A 16,386-nucleotide genomic window follows, 5' to 3' on the forward strand; every position below is an offset into this window, starting at 1 on the left:
GTTATTTACAGGAAATTTCTTAAGATTGAGATTAGATGTTAACATCATGCAGAGCAATTTAAGAATAGTAAAATGCTTTGTCAGGTTACTTCAGGTCCTCACTGACAGGAAGGCTTTTCATACCTTGCACCTACATAAGGAAGATTATATAATAAAAATAAAGTATTAAAATTTTTGTGGATCACTTGAAAACTATGATCTAATCAGATGTAAACTGTAAACAGCAAATGAAATTTTAATTATTATAGAAAGTGTAAATAATAAAAAATGGTATAAGACACAGTAGTGTATACATATTAAACCAATGTGTATAGATAGAACAATAGTAGGAAATGTGGAAAATTATGCATCAGGGTACATTCTATGATTATTGCTGTATTTGTTTTGATCAATAGTACTTAAACATCGTTGTTTTCATATTTGAGATTTTTTTATGTGAAGATTCAAATTAGATAAGATTTTAAGTCTTCATAAATATAAATTTTGTCCCGTTTTAATTTTTTCTTTTTATCTTTTCAGAGATTTACCTCCAATGGACCCTCTGGTAAGATTTGTGTTATATTTATAATTATGATTTATAGAACTTTGATTAAATAAATAAATTGCTAAATTTTTACACATCCCTTTGTGGACAACATGATAGTAGGATATTTAAACCAATACTTTTAGATCTTTGACAGTTTGATAACTTTACATTTTTGTCTATATTCTATGATAGATAGTTGTCTTATTAATAATAATAATATATAATAAATTCTTTATTTAAAGAGGGTAAACTCAGTTAGTTACAATAAACTAATCTTCCCTGAGGCCCTCACATACAAATTACAATACAATCAAAAAACAGATATTTACACATAGTTAATTTACAGTCAATTAGTTCAATGTAATATTACTAACATGATAAGATATAAGGCTGTTCAAGATGTACATGTAGTCAAGTACTTCTTGATACTTTGTTTAAAAGTATAAGTGTTTTGAGCTTTACGCATTTTGTTTGGTAGTCCATTCCATAACACTGATCCAGAATAAACAAAAGATTTCTTAAATAGCTCAGCTTTTGGCTTAGGAACTATCAGATTACCTTGAGTGACGCCTCTCAGGGAGTAAGGATTATTATCTGATTTCAGTTTAAACTTTTGAACTAGGTACATTGGTGCTTCCATACGCATACATTTATATAGAAGTAAATATTTGTGGTATTTTATTCTATTGTCAACTGTCATCCACCCAAGTTCTTTAAATAAGGGGGCTGAGGGGGATAAAGGAACTGCATCTAGAATTAATCTTGCTGCCCTTTTTTGGAGTTTTAAAATTCTTGCTATCCCTTCATTTTTACATTCACCCCAAATAATACAGCAGTAGTCAATCAGGGGCAGAATATATTATTAACCATCATGAACAAGTTTGATAACTTTACATTTTCATCTATATTCTATGATAGACAGTTGTCATCACATAAGCCATCATACCATATCTCCTTATTTTTATACAACCATTAAAGAAAAAAAGGAAGGATGGGAGAAGAAATGAATATTTTGATTTAATCGCTGTGTTGAACTTAGTTTTAAAAATCTGTTATTTACAAATGGGATACGATGATAACTCAAGGACATTAGTATTTTGCTTACTTATGTTGTACCAATTTTCTCTATATTGTTTGTAAATAAAATATGACGTTTTCATTCCAGACACAATCACAGACTTCATTAACATATTCACAGCTTTCGTATCAATCACAGGACCAAAGGTTTGATCAAGGTATGTTTACTGAGGTGGGAGTGGGATACCCTACATGACAATTGACAGTAAAAATTTTGTTAAAATAACATTCTTCATTCTTGTTAATAAAAAAATTCTTTGACTCATAATGGAAGTTAAACAAACAAAGACAATACATATTTTTAGATCATTTGATGCTAGAGGTATCTAAAATGTTGGTTTTTATTGATAAAGGCCATTCCTATCATCTTAATTGGGTAAATTTGTCTTGTACTCCATCCATTAGATAGACACTAAGCATTACCTGACATTAAGAAGTGGATTTTCGGTGACAACATTTTATTCATATTTGTAAATGTGCCAATCTTTTGTGAAAGATTTATTGCAGTTTTAAAGTAAGACGATTAATGATTGTATATATGTTTAAGTTTAAGGAAGAAGTATTTTGTCACCAATTCAGGATATGTTTTCAAACTTTATAGCTTTATGATTTAAAATGTTGAGCAACTCAATCAGTAATCTCATAGTAGCATGCTTGCCATTAGTGCTAAAGGTCTTGGGCACAGTCCCTAATTGGTTAAAATTTTTAAATGGTTAATCGCTGCCTCTCTACCAAGCATGCAGCATTTAAATAAGAGCTACAATTGATTTGCAGGAAATATAATATAAATTACTTAAAAAGGGTAACATGCTTCAAACAGACTTTGACCTTATGACCTTATGTAATAAACAAAGCTTCAGCTTGTCAGTCTGAAACATTTCAGGATATAAAATTTTTTTTATTATTGTGTTCTGAATATGCATGTTATATTTTCTGCTAGACATTAAGTAGCCATCAATAAGTCAATAATGCATATTATACTTTGGCATATTGATATATCAATAACTCATTAATTTTTTTTTACAGAATTGTCCCAATCAACAACTACATCAGCAGAGGATTTTTTCAGACAATCACAGCAAAGTTTAGAAACAGGCAGTCGTAGATACAATAGTGCTGAATCTCAGAACAGTCCCACTCAGCCTGATCCCCGACAGGCAATGTTACCAGCTTATAGGCCAAGTCCTAGTTATGATCAAGTCATGAGACACCGTGTGCAACAACAGAAAGGAAATATTTCCAACTCACAAATGTATTCTGCACCGCAGGAAAATATAACGTACAGTCACCCTGACATTGGGTCCGACGTTTCTAATTATAGTCGGCAAGAAAGTGATTATGTAAATAGTGAGACGATACACAACTATAACAATAATACATTATATGCAAATGTGTTTCAAGAGGAAAAACAGAATTACATGCAATATAGAGAACGAACTAGTAACCTTATAATACAGCCCACGTATAGTTCTCCAGAGTTAACGGGACTTCCACAGGAATATCCTACAGAAAATATATTCCATGACCCTTTACCTTTTCAATATAAACCCCCACCCCCATATCCCAGGACAAGTAGTAGTACACCAGATCTGGCTGTTCAGACAACTAGAACTAATGTTAGTGATAGTCCTGATCTTATTTCTCGCAAAAATATGGGATTACCTCCCCCTGATACAGAATCTATTGAAGAGGTCAGAGTTCATGACTTTCCTACAGAGAATGTGGAAGAAATAAATCCATCTAGTGAACCAATTACCAATCCACCTCCTATAATAATCAGTCATGTGGAAACAGATGATGCCTCTAGTGATTATTCAGAAACAACATTTCATTTGAAAGATACAGACAGTGAATTAGAAGATGCTCATAATAAACCTCCAGAGGACACACCCATCCAAATAAAATATGTGGCCCCTAACAAAGCACCACCTCCCTCTACATCTAAAGAGGTTGTTGTACGGAGGGAGAGTTTCCGTCGTTTAATGATTGCTAATAGGTCGGGTCAGTTTAATCCAAATTCATTGAGTTCAGGAGACAACCCTGCAACTGGTTCTTCTGATAAATCTGTCATACCTGAAGTGACAACAGAGAAAGCAGCAGGATTAGAGAATCCAGTTGAAGCTCTGGTTAAAAGTGATAGCACACAGGAACCAGATCAGGAAGTTGAAAGGGATACAGATTCTGATTCTGATCAAGTAATTTATAATTTATTTTATGTCTTTTGATTTCTCAAAAATTGTGAAAAAGTTGTTTTATGAATGAAATAAAAATATGATTTCATATATACTGTATGAATAAAAAAAAGTTCTAGTTTACAAATACACCTTATTGTGTATTATGGTTTGAAATATTTACAGAACAGTTCATAATTATTTAAGGAAACAGAAAGATAAAAAAAAAATCTTCTGGAAGTCAATTGCATCAGTAAATCAATGCACAAAAATAGATATCAGAAAGTTTATTTTAAAAATGAAATTGAGTGCTAAAATTACCTAAAAACCTTAATAAAGAACGACAATCCTTAGTAAACAATTAAAAACATGCCTTAAAAGGGACAGAACACCAAAAACAAGACAGTGAAACATTACACAGAAAAATGTCAATCAAACCTCCTTAAAATTGTGAGTGTTTCATAAGGGTAAGCAGTTCCTGCTCCATTAGAGCTGTTTATAAATATTGTATTTTTTAAGTGAGTCATATTCTTCTGATAATCAACAAAGTTTTTTTTTGTATAATCTGTGTAAAATGAATATTGTGTATAAACAGGAAGGTACTATCAAGCTGAAAATGGGACCATTAAAGATGGCTGCTATGAATGGTTTGTCAATGTCAAGGCCAATGGTTCTAGCTTTGATGAATGATGAAAGTAGAGCACCTAAAGATGAAAGGGTTTGTTTATTACATGTGTTGAATGAAAAAAAAACAAAAACAAATCTAAAGTATTAAAGGGGCATTAGCTACGATTTAGACAAAAATTTAGAATAGGAATCTTTTTATTTCAAGTATTACTAAAAGCAGAATTTTGAAGTAATATTTCGTTGTAAGCAGTTAGTTTTACCAAAATTTGTCAAAATAAGCTCAAAAACATTACTGATGTATTATTGACTTGCAAGTGAATAATTTGACCTCATGTGAATCTGTATTCATATGAACTTGAATATCAATTTAACCCCTTAGTTGGAGATGGGTTATGCTACATTCGTGTTCAGCTATTAGAAGGAAAAGAATGTCAACATTGAAAGTGAAACAAAGGTAAACAATTTCGTTTACTGATTAGATTCACAAAAAAATTATTCTTATACAGGTAAAAACTATGATTAACTTATTTTTATATGACCGCAAAAAAATTGGCGGTTGTATATTGGTATCACGTCATCGTCGTCGTCAGCATCGTCCGAAGACAGTTGGTTTCCGGACAATTACTTTAGTATAATTAAATAGAAATCTATGAAATTTAAACACAAGGGTTTATAATCACAAAAGGAAGGTTGGGATTGATTTTGGGGGTTATGGTCCTAACAGATGAGGAATAAGGGGCCAAAAAGAGGCCCAAATAAGCATTTTCCTAGTTTCCAGACAATAACTTGTGGAACGATGTATGGATCTTTCTGAAATTATACCACAAATTCATTACCAGAAAGGGATGGTTAGGATTTGCTTTGGGGGGTTATGGCTCAAACCGTTTAGGAATAAGGGGCAAAAACAAGGGTTTCCTGGTTAATGGACAATTACTTAAGACAATTAAAAAGCAGTGTAAGGGAGGTAATCCAAACACAACATTTTGATTACCTCCCTTACACTGCTTTTAAATTATGTATAAAAAAATGTTGTATTGTGTTGAGATGATTAGCTGTCATTTTATTTTTAGAAGTTACTATTAAGGAATATTAATTTTAGCAATACGCAACAGCATAGTGTATTGCACAAAAGCAAAAAAAAAGGGGGGTAATTTTTTTTGGGGGGAGGTGGATGTCAATTCACAACAGCAAAGTGTATTGCACAAAATCAGTAAATTGAATATAAATTGAATAACCAATTCTAAGTTCTTTAACTACAGTTATTCTGTGTCAGAAACCTATTATGTGTCAAATATTTACAGCTCTTTTCATAATGCTAGAAAGACAAACTTTTGTTTGGCTTGCTTGCTTTGTTTGTATCAATGTTTGCTCAAGCATTTTTATTAAGATTGACATCTGAAAACAACATAAAAAGGCGGATTTAAACTTGTATACATTATATTTAAATTTGATTGGACATTATCAATTAAGCAAATTTACCTTAACACAGGTTTTAACTCCGCCTACTTTTATTGTTTGCAGATGTCAATCTTAATTACAATGCTTGAACAAACATTTATACAAACAAAGCAAGCAAGTCAAACAAACCTTTGTCTTGCTAGCATTATGAAAAGAGCTGTAATTACAATCCAAATTCAGACCTGTATCAAGCACAAATATTGTGTCTATTTTTGCCCAAACTGTTCAGGGTTGGACCTCTGCGGTCGTATCCAGCTGCGCTCGGCGAACCAATTTATTTTAACCTGTCCCATGAAATCAAACAGACCTATAAAAATCCAATTGCAATGGTCGCTATATATTTATATTTATATTTATGTTTATATCGGGTTATATGACTGTCAGCAGTCTTCGAAGGTCATCTCAATGGTTAATTAAACGGCGTCTAGACTTAGATACACACAAAATGCTGTATTGTTGTATTATTGAGTCCATGCATTGTTAATTGTTTATTTTAGACTTATTGTAATTTGGATATATGTTTTAGTATGATATAAATCAAATATGAGAATTTGAGTCAAATCAGTCCACAAATTTGACAGTTAATGCCCCTTTAAGCTGTAATAGATAATTGAAAACTTATCAATAAAGTGCAGTGCATAATGTTATTAACATTTGATTAATTTTTAGTATTTTCAATTCTTTATTGAAGTTTTTCCCCCTAACTTTAAAGTCTTTGGGGTTTGACTCTGCCAGGGTCAAACCCACAACCTCTCACACTGTAGTCGTGCTCAAGACCACTGAGTGGGTTTTGCCAGTTTGAAGTTATACAAGGATAAAAAGATACCGGGTAGATATGCATTAGACAGCTTACATATATACTGGACGGAAAGGGATGGGGATAAAATGTATTATCATTAAGGATAAAAAGAATGATATGATATTAACAATTTTAGCTGTCAGTGTGCTTCTAAATGTACATGTATATTTTTTTATTTTGCAGAGAAAAATTTTGGAAACTAAGTTATCTGAAAATTTAGTTTTTAAAGAATTTGAGGAAATTCCAAAGAAAAATCCAAATACTGATTGTTCTGTGTCAAAACTTCCAGAAAATGAGCAAAGAAATCGATTCAAAGATGTTCTACCTTATGATGCATCCAGAGTAAAACTTGCTCCAAGGAAAGACAATCACTCGGGATATGTTAATGGTTCTCATATAAAGGTAAAAATGGAAGAAACAACACTAATGGTCTAATATCCAGTTGAGACATATATTTTTGCATTGCAAATGATCATTGCATTTTAAAATTTCCTATATTGATATGTGTACATTGTATAGTGATATGGAAAAAGGAACTGTTCAAGTTTTTGTTGTCTTTTATTTTTTCATCTTGCTTTTATAGTATCAATGTGTATAAAAAAGACTTTTAAATCCCATTTTCATTAAACACTGTCAGAAAATATGGAAAGATTTAATGTTTTTAAAGAGAAATATATTTGCTAGGATGGGTCTTTGTCTTAAAAAAATAATCAATGATGTCTAAAAAATCATAGGTATATTGTTTGCCTGCATAGTTCAATTTATTGTGGTATGTTAATATGAAGGTCATGACAAGGTAATAATATTCTGTCTTACAAAGAATGCATTACTTTTTCCATACTGGTATGGTAAGGTCCAGTGTCTTCCTATTTGTTTATATTTCTGTTTCTTCTTATGAGTATAGTTCATTCATAATGTGCAGTTATTTAGAAATTCATATGCTTTTTAATATCGCTACACGGTAAACAAAATATGAATAAATGATTTGGGGTATTAAAGTATAGGATATCAACCCAGAGACACAATAAAACAAAACAACTAGTCTTGTGGATGCAAATTGTCTTAACCCTTTCCCTTTCAGGCATTTTAGACCTTTACTTATCGAAAAGACACTATCAAAGTTCAATTGAATACTGCATTCGCACCAATGGTCATGCACATGCCATGTTGGGCTCATATGAAAGATAATTGATCAAATATTTCAGAAAATTACGTTTATAGATAATTCGTCCTTTTTTGGTCACGTGGGATGTTTCGAAATGTCACGTGACTTTTGGAGAAAATGTGAAAAAATACGAAATCCTTGGGACAAAAGTCGTGTAGAGACATATTGTTGCGCTAATAGGGTAAGGTTTTGGTGGAAACACAATGCCCCAAGTCTGTTAAAGACATACAAGTTATCATATTGGTATTAAAAGAGGAAATGCGTGCTATATGCCTTGAAATCTCGATGTCCGTAACATTCAAAATAACTGATTTCAGACGCTCTTTTCGTCCAATTTCAAACTCGGACACTAGTTTTTTGTCTAAATCGATTTCAGTCAAGCAGTAACCTAAATTTTGTTTTTCTAAGGGAAATTTCATTTAATTACTAATGATAACTTGATGTGGCGTACCCTGGACCGAACCCGAGGAAGTAAATGGGGGCAAAAGGGGGGGGGGCAATTTGGCACACACATTCTTTTAAAAACAAACATAAGTATTTCGTTGGTTTTTCTTTTTGAAATTGAAAGTAAAGTTAAGTTAAGTAATTTTTCAACCTCCGGCAGTGAGAATCGAACACGCGATCTTTCCGCCTTGGGTTTGTTCAGCATTCCCCTGCACCACTGGCATCGTTAGGAATATATTGAAATTTAAGTACTTAAGTCTACTACTCAAGACGTGAAAAAAAAAAACATATGAAGATCCTCACCCAGCTTGTTTTCTATTAGAAATTATGTGTTCAGATAATATATGTTTGATGCCAAATGGCCAAATGCATGGTTTTTTGCGCAAATATAGCAGGAATCCAGTTCTTCATCTGTCTTGTTTCCATTGACATATACATTTTCCTTCATTTAAACAAAAGTGTTTTCAACTTTATCATACCCAAACACTTACGAAACCATGTTTTGTTACATCTATTTCAACTTTGCTAAAAAAATTCAGGACATTTCAGTGATTTTTATCTCTTTTACGATAAAATCTTTAAGAAAGGACTACGGATTTTTAGCGCATTTCAAGTTTGTGTTTGCGCTGGTACACTAGAAATTACATTTTTAACTAGTGTACAAGTTAGAACTATTATTTTAATACCATTCTTCAAAAAGTCACTGCACAGTTATTGAAAAAAGTCATAATTCCCCCAAAAAGGATAGTTTTCTATGCACTTCTTTTTGAAAATATTCTTTAAAATTCGAAGAAAAAAAAAGGTTTTTACAGAATAAATACATGTCAGTAAGAGGCGAATTGACTATGAACTGATAATGATAGAAGTTTGATGCACATTCAATCATATTGCTGGTATCCTGAGGATTGATTTGAGCCCTTAACCATATCTGTACGTCAGCAAATGACGATGGAACAAGACTAAATGCCCAAAAAATATCTTAAAATTTGCTTCACCGGTAAGCTGTACCGGTGTGAAAGGGAAAGGGTTAATTGGCTTAACCCTTTCCCTTTCAGGCATTTTAGACCTTTACTTATCGAAAAGACACTATCAAAGTTCAATTGAATACTGCATTCGCACCAATGGTCATGCACATGCCATGTTGGGCTCATATGAAAGATAATTGATCAAATATTTCAGAAAATTACGTTTAAAGATAATTCGTCCTTTTTTGGTCACGTGGGATGTTTCGAAATGTCACGTGACTTTTGGAGAAAATGTGAAAAAATACGAAATCCTTGGGACAAAAGTCGTGTAGAGACATATTGTTGCGCTAATAGGGTAAGGTTTTGGTGGAAACACAATGCCCCAAGTCTGTTAAAGACATACAAGTTATCATATTGGTATTAAAAGAGGAAATGCGTGCTATATGCCTTGAAATCTCGATGTCCGTAACATTCAAAATAACTGATTTCAGACGCTCTTTTCGTCCAATTTCAAACTCGGACACTAGTTTTTTGTCTAAATCGATTTCAGTCAAGCAGTAACCTAAATTTTGTTTTTCTAAGGGAAATTTCATTTAATTACTAATGATAACTTGATGTGGCGTACCCTGGACCGAACCCGAGGAAGTAAATGGGGGCAAAAGGGGGGGGGGGCAATTTGGCACACACATTCTTTTAAAAACAAACATAAGTATTTCGTTGGTTTTTCTTTTTGAAATTGAAAGTAAAGTTAAGTTAAGTTACATTTAATATAGGAAATAATTTTTCAACCTCCGGCAGTGAGAATCGAACACGCGATCTTTCCGCCTTGGGTTTGTTCAGCATTCCCCTGCACCACTGGCATCGTTAGGAATATATTGAAATTTAAGTACTTAAGTCTACTACTCAAGACGTGAAAAAAAAAACATATGAAGATCCTCACCCAGCTTGTTTTCTATTAGAAATTATGTGTTCAGATAATATATGTTTGATGCCAAATGGCCAAATGCATGGTTTTTTGCGCAAATATAGCAGGAATCCAGTTCTTCATCTGTCTTGTTTCCATTGACATATACATTTTCCTTCATTTAAACAAAAGTGTTTTCAACTTTATCATACCCAAACACTTACGAAACCATGTTTTGTTACATCTATTTCAACTTTGCTAAAAAAATTCAGGACATTTCAGTGATTTTTATCTCTTTTACGATAAAATCTTTAAGAAAGGACTACGGATTTTTAGCGCATTTCAAGTTTGTGTTTGCGCTGGTACACTAGAAATTACATTTTTAACTAGTGTACAAGTTAGAACTATTATTTTAATACCATTCTTCAAAAAGTCACTGCACAGTTATTGAAAAAAGTCATAATTCCCCCAAAAAGGATAGTTTTCTATGCACTTCTTTTTGAAAATATTCTTTAAATTCGAAGAAAAAAAAAGGTTTTTACAGAATAAATACATGTCAGTAAGAGGCGAATTGACTATGAACTGATAATGATAGAAGTTTGATGCACATTCAATCATATTGCTGGTATCCTGAGGATTGATTTGAGCCCTTAACCATATCTGTACGTCAGCAAATGACGATGGAACAAGACTAAATGCCCAAAAAATATCTTAAAATTTGCTTCACCGGTAAGCTGTACCGGTGTGAAAGGGAAAGGGTTAATTGGCTTAACCCTTTCCCTTTCAGGCATTTTAGACCTTTACTTATCGAAAAGACACTATCAAAGTTCAATTGAATACTGCATTCGCACCAATGGTCATGCACATGCCATGTTGGGCTCATATGAAAGATAATTGATCAAATATTTCAGAAAATTACGTTTAAAGATAATTCGTCCTTTTTTGGTCACGTGGGATGTTTCGAAATGTCACGTGACTTTTGGAGAAAATGTGAAAAAATACGAAATCCTTGGGACAAAAGTCGTGTAGAGACATATTGTTGCGCTAATAGGGTAAGGTTTTGGTGGAAACACAATGCCCCAAGTCTGTTAAAGACATACAAGTTATCATATTGGTATTAAAAGAGGAAATGCGTGCTATATGCCTTGACATCTCGATGTCCGTAACATTCAAAATAACTGATTTCAGACGCTCTTTTCGTCCAATTTCAAACTCGGACACTAGTTTTTTGTCTAAATCGATTTCAGTCAAGCAGTAACCTAAATTTTGTTTTTCTAAGGGAAATTTCATTTAATTACTAATGATAACTTGATGTGGCGTACCCTGGACCGAACCCGAGGAAGTAAATGGGGGCAAAAGGGGGGGGGGGCAATTTGGCACACACATTCTTTTAAAAACAAACATAAGTATTTCGTTGGTTTTTCTTTTTGAAATTGAAAGTAAAGTTAAGTTAAGTTACATTTAATATAGGAAATAATTTTTCAACCTCCGGCAGTGAGAATCGAACACGCGATCTTTCCGCCTTGGGTTTGTTCAGCATTCCCCTGCACCACTGGCATCGTTAGGAATATATTGAAATTTAAGTACTTAAGTCTACTACTCAAGACGTGAAAAAAAAACATATGAAGATCCTCACCCAGCTTGTTTTCTATTAGAAATTATGTGTTCAGATAATATATGTTTGATGCCAAATGGCCAAATGCATGGTTTTTTGCGCAAATATAGCAGGAATCCAGTTCTTCATCTGTCTTGTTTCCATTGACATATACATTTTCCTTCATTTAAACAAAAGTGTTTTCAACTTTATCATACCCAAACACTTACGAAACCATGTTTTGTTACATCTATTTCAACTTTGCTAAAAAAATTTAGGACATTTCAGTGATTTTTATCTCTTTTACGATAAAATCTTTAAGAAAGGACTACGGATTTTTAGCGCATTTCAAGTTTGTGTTTGCGCTGGTACACTAGAAATTACATTTTTAACTAGTGTACAAGTTAGAACTATTATTTTAATACCATTCTTCAAAAAGTCACTGCACAGTTATTGAAAAAAGTCATAATTCCCCCAAAAAGGATAGTTTTCTATGCACTTCTTTTTGAAAATATTCTTTAAAATTCGAAGAAAAAAAAAGGTTTTTACAGAATAAATACATGTCAGTAAGAGGCGAATTGACTATGAACTGATAATGATAGAAGTTTGATGCACATTCAATCATATTGCTGGTATCCTGAGGATTGATTTGAGCCCTTAACCATATCTGTACGTCAGCAAATGACGATGGAACAAGACTAAATGCCCAAAAAATATCTTAAAATTTGCTTCACCGGTAAGCTGTACCGGTGTGAAAGGGAAAGGGTTAATTGGCTTAACCCTTTCCCTTTCAGGCATTTTAGACCTTTACTTATCGAAAAGACACTATCAAAGTTCAATTGAATACTGCATTCGCACCAATGGTCATGCACATGCCATGTTGGGCTCATATGAAAGATAATTGATCAAATATTTCAGAAAATTACGTTTAAAGATAATTCGTCCTTTTTTGGTCACGTGGGATGTTTCGAAATGTCACGTGACTTTTGGAGAAAATGTGAAAAAATACGAAATCCTTGGGACAAAAGTCGTGTAGAGACATATTGTTGCGCTAATAGGGTAAGGTTTTGGTGGAAACACAATGCCCCAAGTCTGTTAAAGACATACAAGTTATCATATTGGTATTAAAAGAGGAAATGCGTGCTATATGCCTTGAAATCTCGATGTCCGTAACATTCAAAATAACTGATTTCAGACGCTCTTTTCGTCCAATTTCAAACTCGGACACTAGTTTTTTGTCTAAATCGATTTCAGTCAAGCAGTAACCTAAATTTTGTTTTTCTAAGGGAAATTTCATTTAATTACTAATGATAACTTGATGTGGCGTACCCTGGACCGAACCCGAGGAAGTAAATGGGGGCAAAAGGGGGGGGGGGGGGCAATTTGGCACACACATTCTTTTAAAAACAAACATAAGTATTTCGTTGGTTTTTCTTTTTGAAATTGAAAGTAAAGTTAAGTTAAGTTACATTTAATATAGGAAATAATTTTTCAACCTCCGGCAGTGAGAATCGAACACGCGATCTTTCCGCCTTGGGTTTGTTCAGCATTCCCCTGCACCACTGGCATCGTTAGGAATATATTGAAATTTAAGTACTTAAGTCTACTACTCAAGACGTGAAAAAAAAAAACATATGAAGATCCTCACCCAGCTTGTTTTCTATTAGAAATTATGTGTTCAGATAATATATGTTTGATGCCAAATGGCCAAATGCATGGTTTTTTGCGCAAATATAGCAGGAATCCAGTTCTTCATCTGTCTTGTTTCCATTGACATATACATTTTCCTTCATTTAAACAAAAGTGTTTTCAACTTTATCATACCCAAACACTTACGAAACCATGTTTTGTTACATCTATTTCAACTTTGCTAAAAAAATTCAGGACATTTCAGTGATTTTTATCTCTTTTACGATAAAATCTTTAAGAAAGGACTACGGATTTTTAGCGCATTTCAAGTTTGTGTTTGCGCTGGTACACTAGAAATTACATTTTTAACTAGTGTACAAGTTAGAACTATTATTTTAATACCATTCTTCAAAAAGTCACTGCACAGTTATTGAAAAAAGTCATAATTCCCCCAAAAAGGATAGTTTTCTATGCACTTCTTTTTGAAAATATTCTTTAAAATTCGAAGAAAAAAAAAGGTTTTTACAGAATAAATACATGTCAGTAAGAGGCGAATTGACTATGAACTGATAATGATAGAAGTTTGATGCACATTCAATCATATTGCTGGTATCCTGAGGATTGATTTGAGCCCTTAACCATATCTGTACGTCAGCAAATGACGATGGAACAAGACTAAATGCCCAAAAAATATCTTAAAATTTGCTTCACCGGTAAGCTGTACCGGTGTGAAAGGGAAAGGGTTAATTGGCTTAACCCTTTCCCTTTCAGGCATTTTAGACCTTTACTTATCGAAAAGACACTATCAAAGTTCAATTGAATACTGCATTCGCACCAATGGTCATGCACATGCCATGTTGGGCTCATATGAAAGATAATTGATCAAATATTTCAGAAAATTACGTTTAAAGATAATTCGTCCTTTTTTGGTCACGTGGGATGTTTCGAAATGTCACGTGACTTTTGGAGAAAATGTGAAAAAATACGAAATCCTTGGGACAAAAGTCGTGTAGAGACATATTGTTGCGCTAATAGGGTAAGGTTTTGGTGGAAACACAATGCCCCAAGTCTGTTAAAGACATACAAGTTATCATATTGGTATTAAAAGAGGAAATGCGTGCTATATGCCTTGAAATCTCGATGTCCGTAACATTCAAAATAACTGATTTCAGACGCTCTTTTCGTCCAATTTCAAACTCGGACACTAGTTTTTTGTCTAAATCGATTTCAGTCAAGCAGTAACCTAAATTTTGTTTTTCTAAGGGAAATTTCATTTAATTACTAATGATAACTTGATGTGGCGTACCCTGGACCGAACCCGAGGAAGTAAATGGGGGCAAAAGGGGGGGGGCAATTTGGCACACACATTCTTTTAAAAACAAACATAAGTATTTCGTTGGTTTTTCTTTTTGAAATTGAAAGTAAAGTTAAGTTAAGTTACATTTAATATAGGAAATAATTTTTCAACCTCCGGCAGTGAGAATCGAACACGCGATCTTTCCGCCTTGGGTTTGTTCAGCATTCCCCTGCACCACTGGCATCGTTAGGAATATATTGAAATTTAAGTACTTAAGTCTACTACTCAAGACGTGAAAAAAAAAAACATATGAAGATCCTCACCCAGCTTGTTTTCTATTAGAAATTATGTGTTCAGATAATATATGTTTGATGCCAAATGGCCAAATGCATGGTTTTTTGCGCAAATATAGCAGGAATCCAGTTCTTCATCTGTCTTGTTTCCATTGACATATACATTTTCCTTCATTTAAACAAAAGTGTTTTCAACTTTATCATACCCAAACACTTACGAAACCATGTTTTGTTACATCTATTTCAACTTTGCTAAAAAAATTTAGGACATTTCAGTGATTTTTATCTCTTTTACGATAAAATCTTTAAGAAAGGACTACGGATTTTTAGCGCATTTCAAGTTTGTGTTTGCGCTGGTACACTAGAAATTACATTTTTAACTAGTGTACAAGTTAGAACTATTATTTTAATACCATTCTTCAAAAAGTCACTGCACAGTTATTGAAAAAAGTCATAATTCCCCCAAAAAGGATAGTTTTCTATGCACTTCTTTTTGAAAATATTCTTTAAAATTCGAAGAAAAAAAAAGGTTTTTACAGAATAAATACATGTCAGTAAGAGGCGAATTGACTATGAACTGATAATGATAGAAGTTTGATGCACATTCAATCATATTGCTGGTATCCTGAGGATTGATTTGAGCCCTTAACCATATCTGTACGTCAGCAAATGACGATGGAACAAGACTAAATGCCCAAAAAATATCTTAAAATTTGCTTCACCGGTAAGCTGTACCGGTGTGAAAGGGAAAGGGTTAAGCTCTGTTTAAATCAACAATCAGAGATCAGTTAAGTTTTGAAATATTTTTTTTTTTTTGGCTCAATTAATCTGTCAAAGACTGTTCAACCCATAGTTGAATAAAATGTGGGTAAAATATAAGTCATGTGACGTTAACAATGTTATTTCTGTTTCAGTTATCATTACATTAATTTCTGCTCATAAGTTTAATTTTTTTTATATATTATGTTTCAGCTTTCAGTCGGAGATCGTGTTTGGTGGTATATTGCCACACAAGCACCACTTCAGAACACATGTATAGATTTTTGGCAGCTGATTTGGGAACAAGAAGTTGATGTAATAGCCATGCTTACAGATTTGGTGGTATGTTGATTTTTTTTTCTGATCTTATATAGTTGAAAAAAAGAAAACTTTAAACCTTTTATATGAATTTCATCTCTCACAAAAAATTTGATGTGTGGAATACTAATGTCTTGCAGTTAAATAGATTAATTGTTGATGGTTGCAACTTCCATCAAATTTTGTAAAAATAGTAAGTAATTTTATATAATGGGTGGTAAGGGTAAAAAAAAAGTGCCCCCCCTTCCCAAATGCATTTAATTCTGGAACTGCCCTAAGGTCATTATTACTGTAATCAATACTCCAGAAACAATGTTCTGCCTCTACATATATGAATATAAGTACTTATAACTTTTTCAG

At 33.0% G+C, this 16,386-nt stretch overlaps 1 protein-coding gene across 2 annotated transcripts in view; it reads left to right on the plus strand.

Moving 5' to 3' along the window:
• Positions 1 to 16,386, plus strand: part of LOC127699185 (tyrosine-protein phosphatase non-receptor type 21-like) — a 46,978-nt gene that overhangs the window by 24,934 nt on the left and 5,658 nt on the right. For both annotated transcript variants that reach the window (XM_052202938.1, XM_052202939.1), the window contains 6 exons: positions 520 to 544; positions 1,692 to 1,761; positions 2,630 to 3,798; positions 4,370 to 4,492; positions 6,842 to 7,060; positions 15,922 to 16,050. In XM_052202938.1, the coding sequence (XP_052058898.1) occupies positions 520 to 544; positions 1,692 to 1,761; positions 2,630 to 3,798; positions 4,370 to 4,492; positions 6,842 to 7,060; positions 15,922 to 16,050 (1,735 nt within the window). The remainder of the gene's footprint in view (positions 1 to 519; positions 545 to 1,691; positions 1,762 to 2,629; positions 3,799 to 4,369; positions 4,493 to 6,841; positions 7,061 to 15,921; positions 16,051 to 16,386) is intronic.

Source organism: Mytilus californianus, unplaced genomic scaffold (assembly GCF_021869535.1).
Source record: "Mytilus californianus isolate M0D057914Y unplaced genomic scaffold, xbMytCali1.0.p SCAF_4, whole genome shotgun sequence".
NCBI lineage: Eukaryota > Metazoa > Mollusca > Bivalvia > Mytilida > Mytilidae > Mytilus > Mytilus californianus.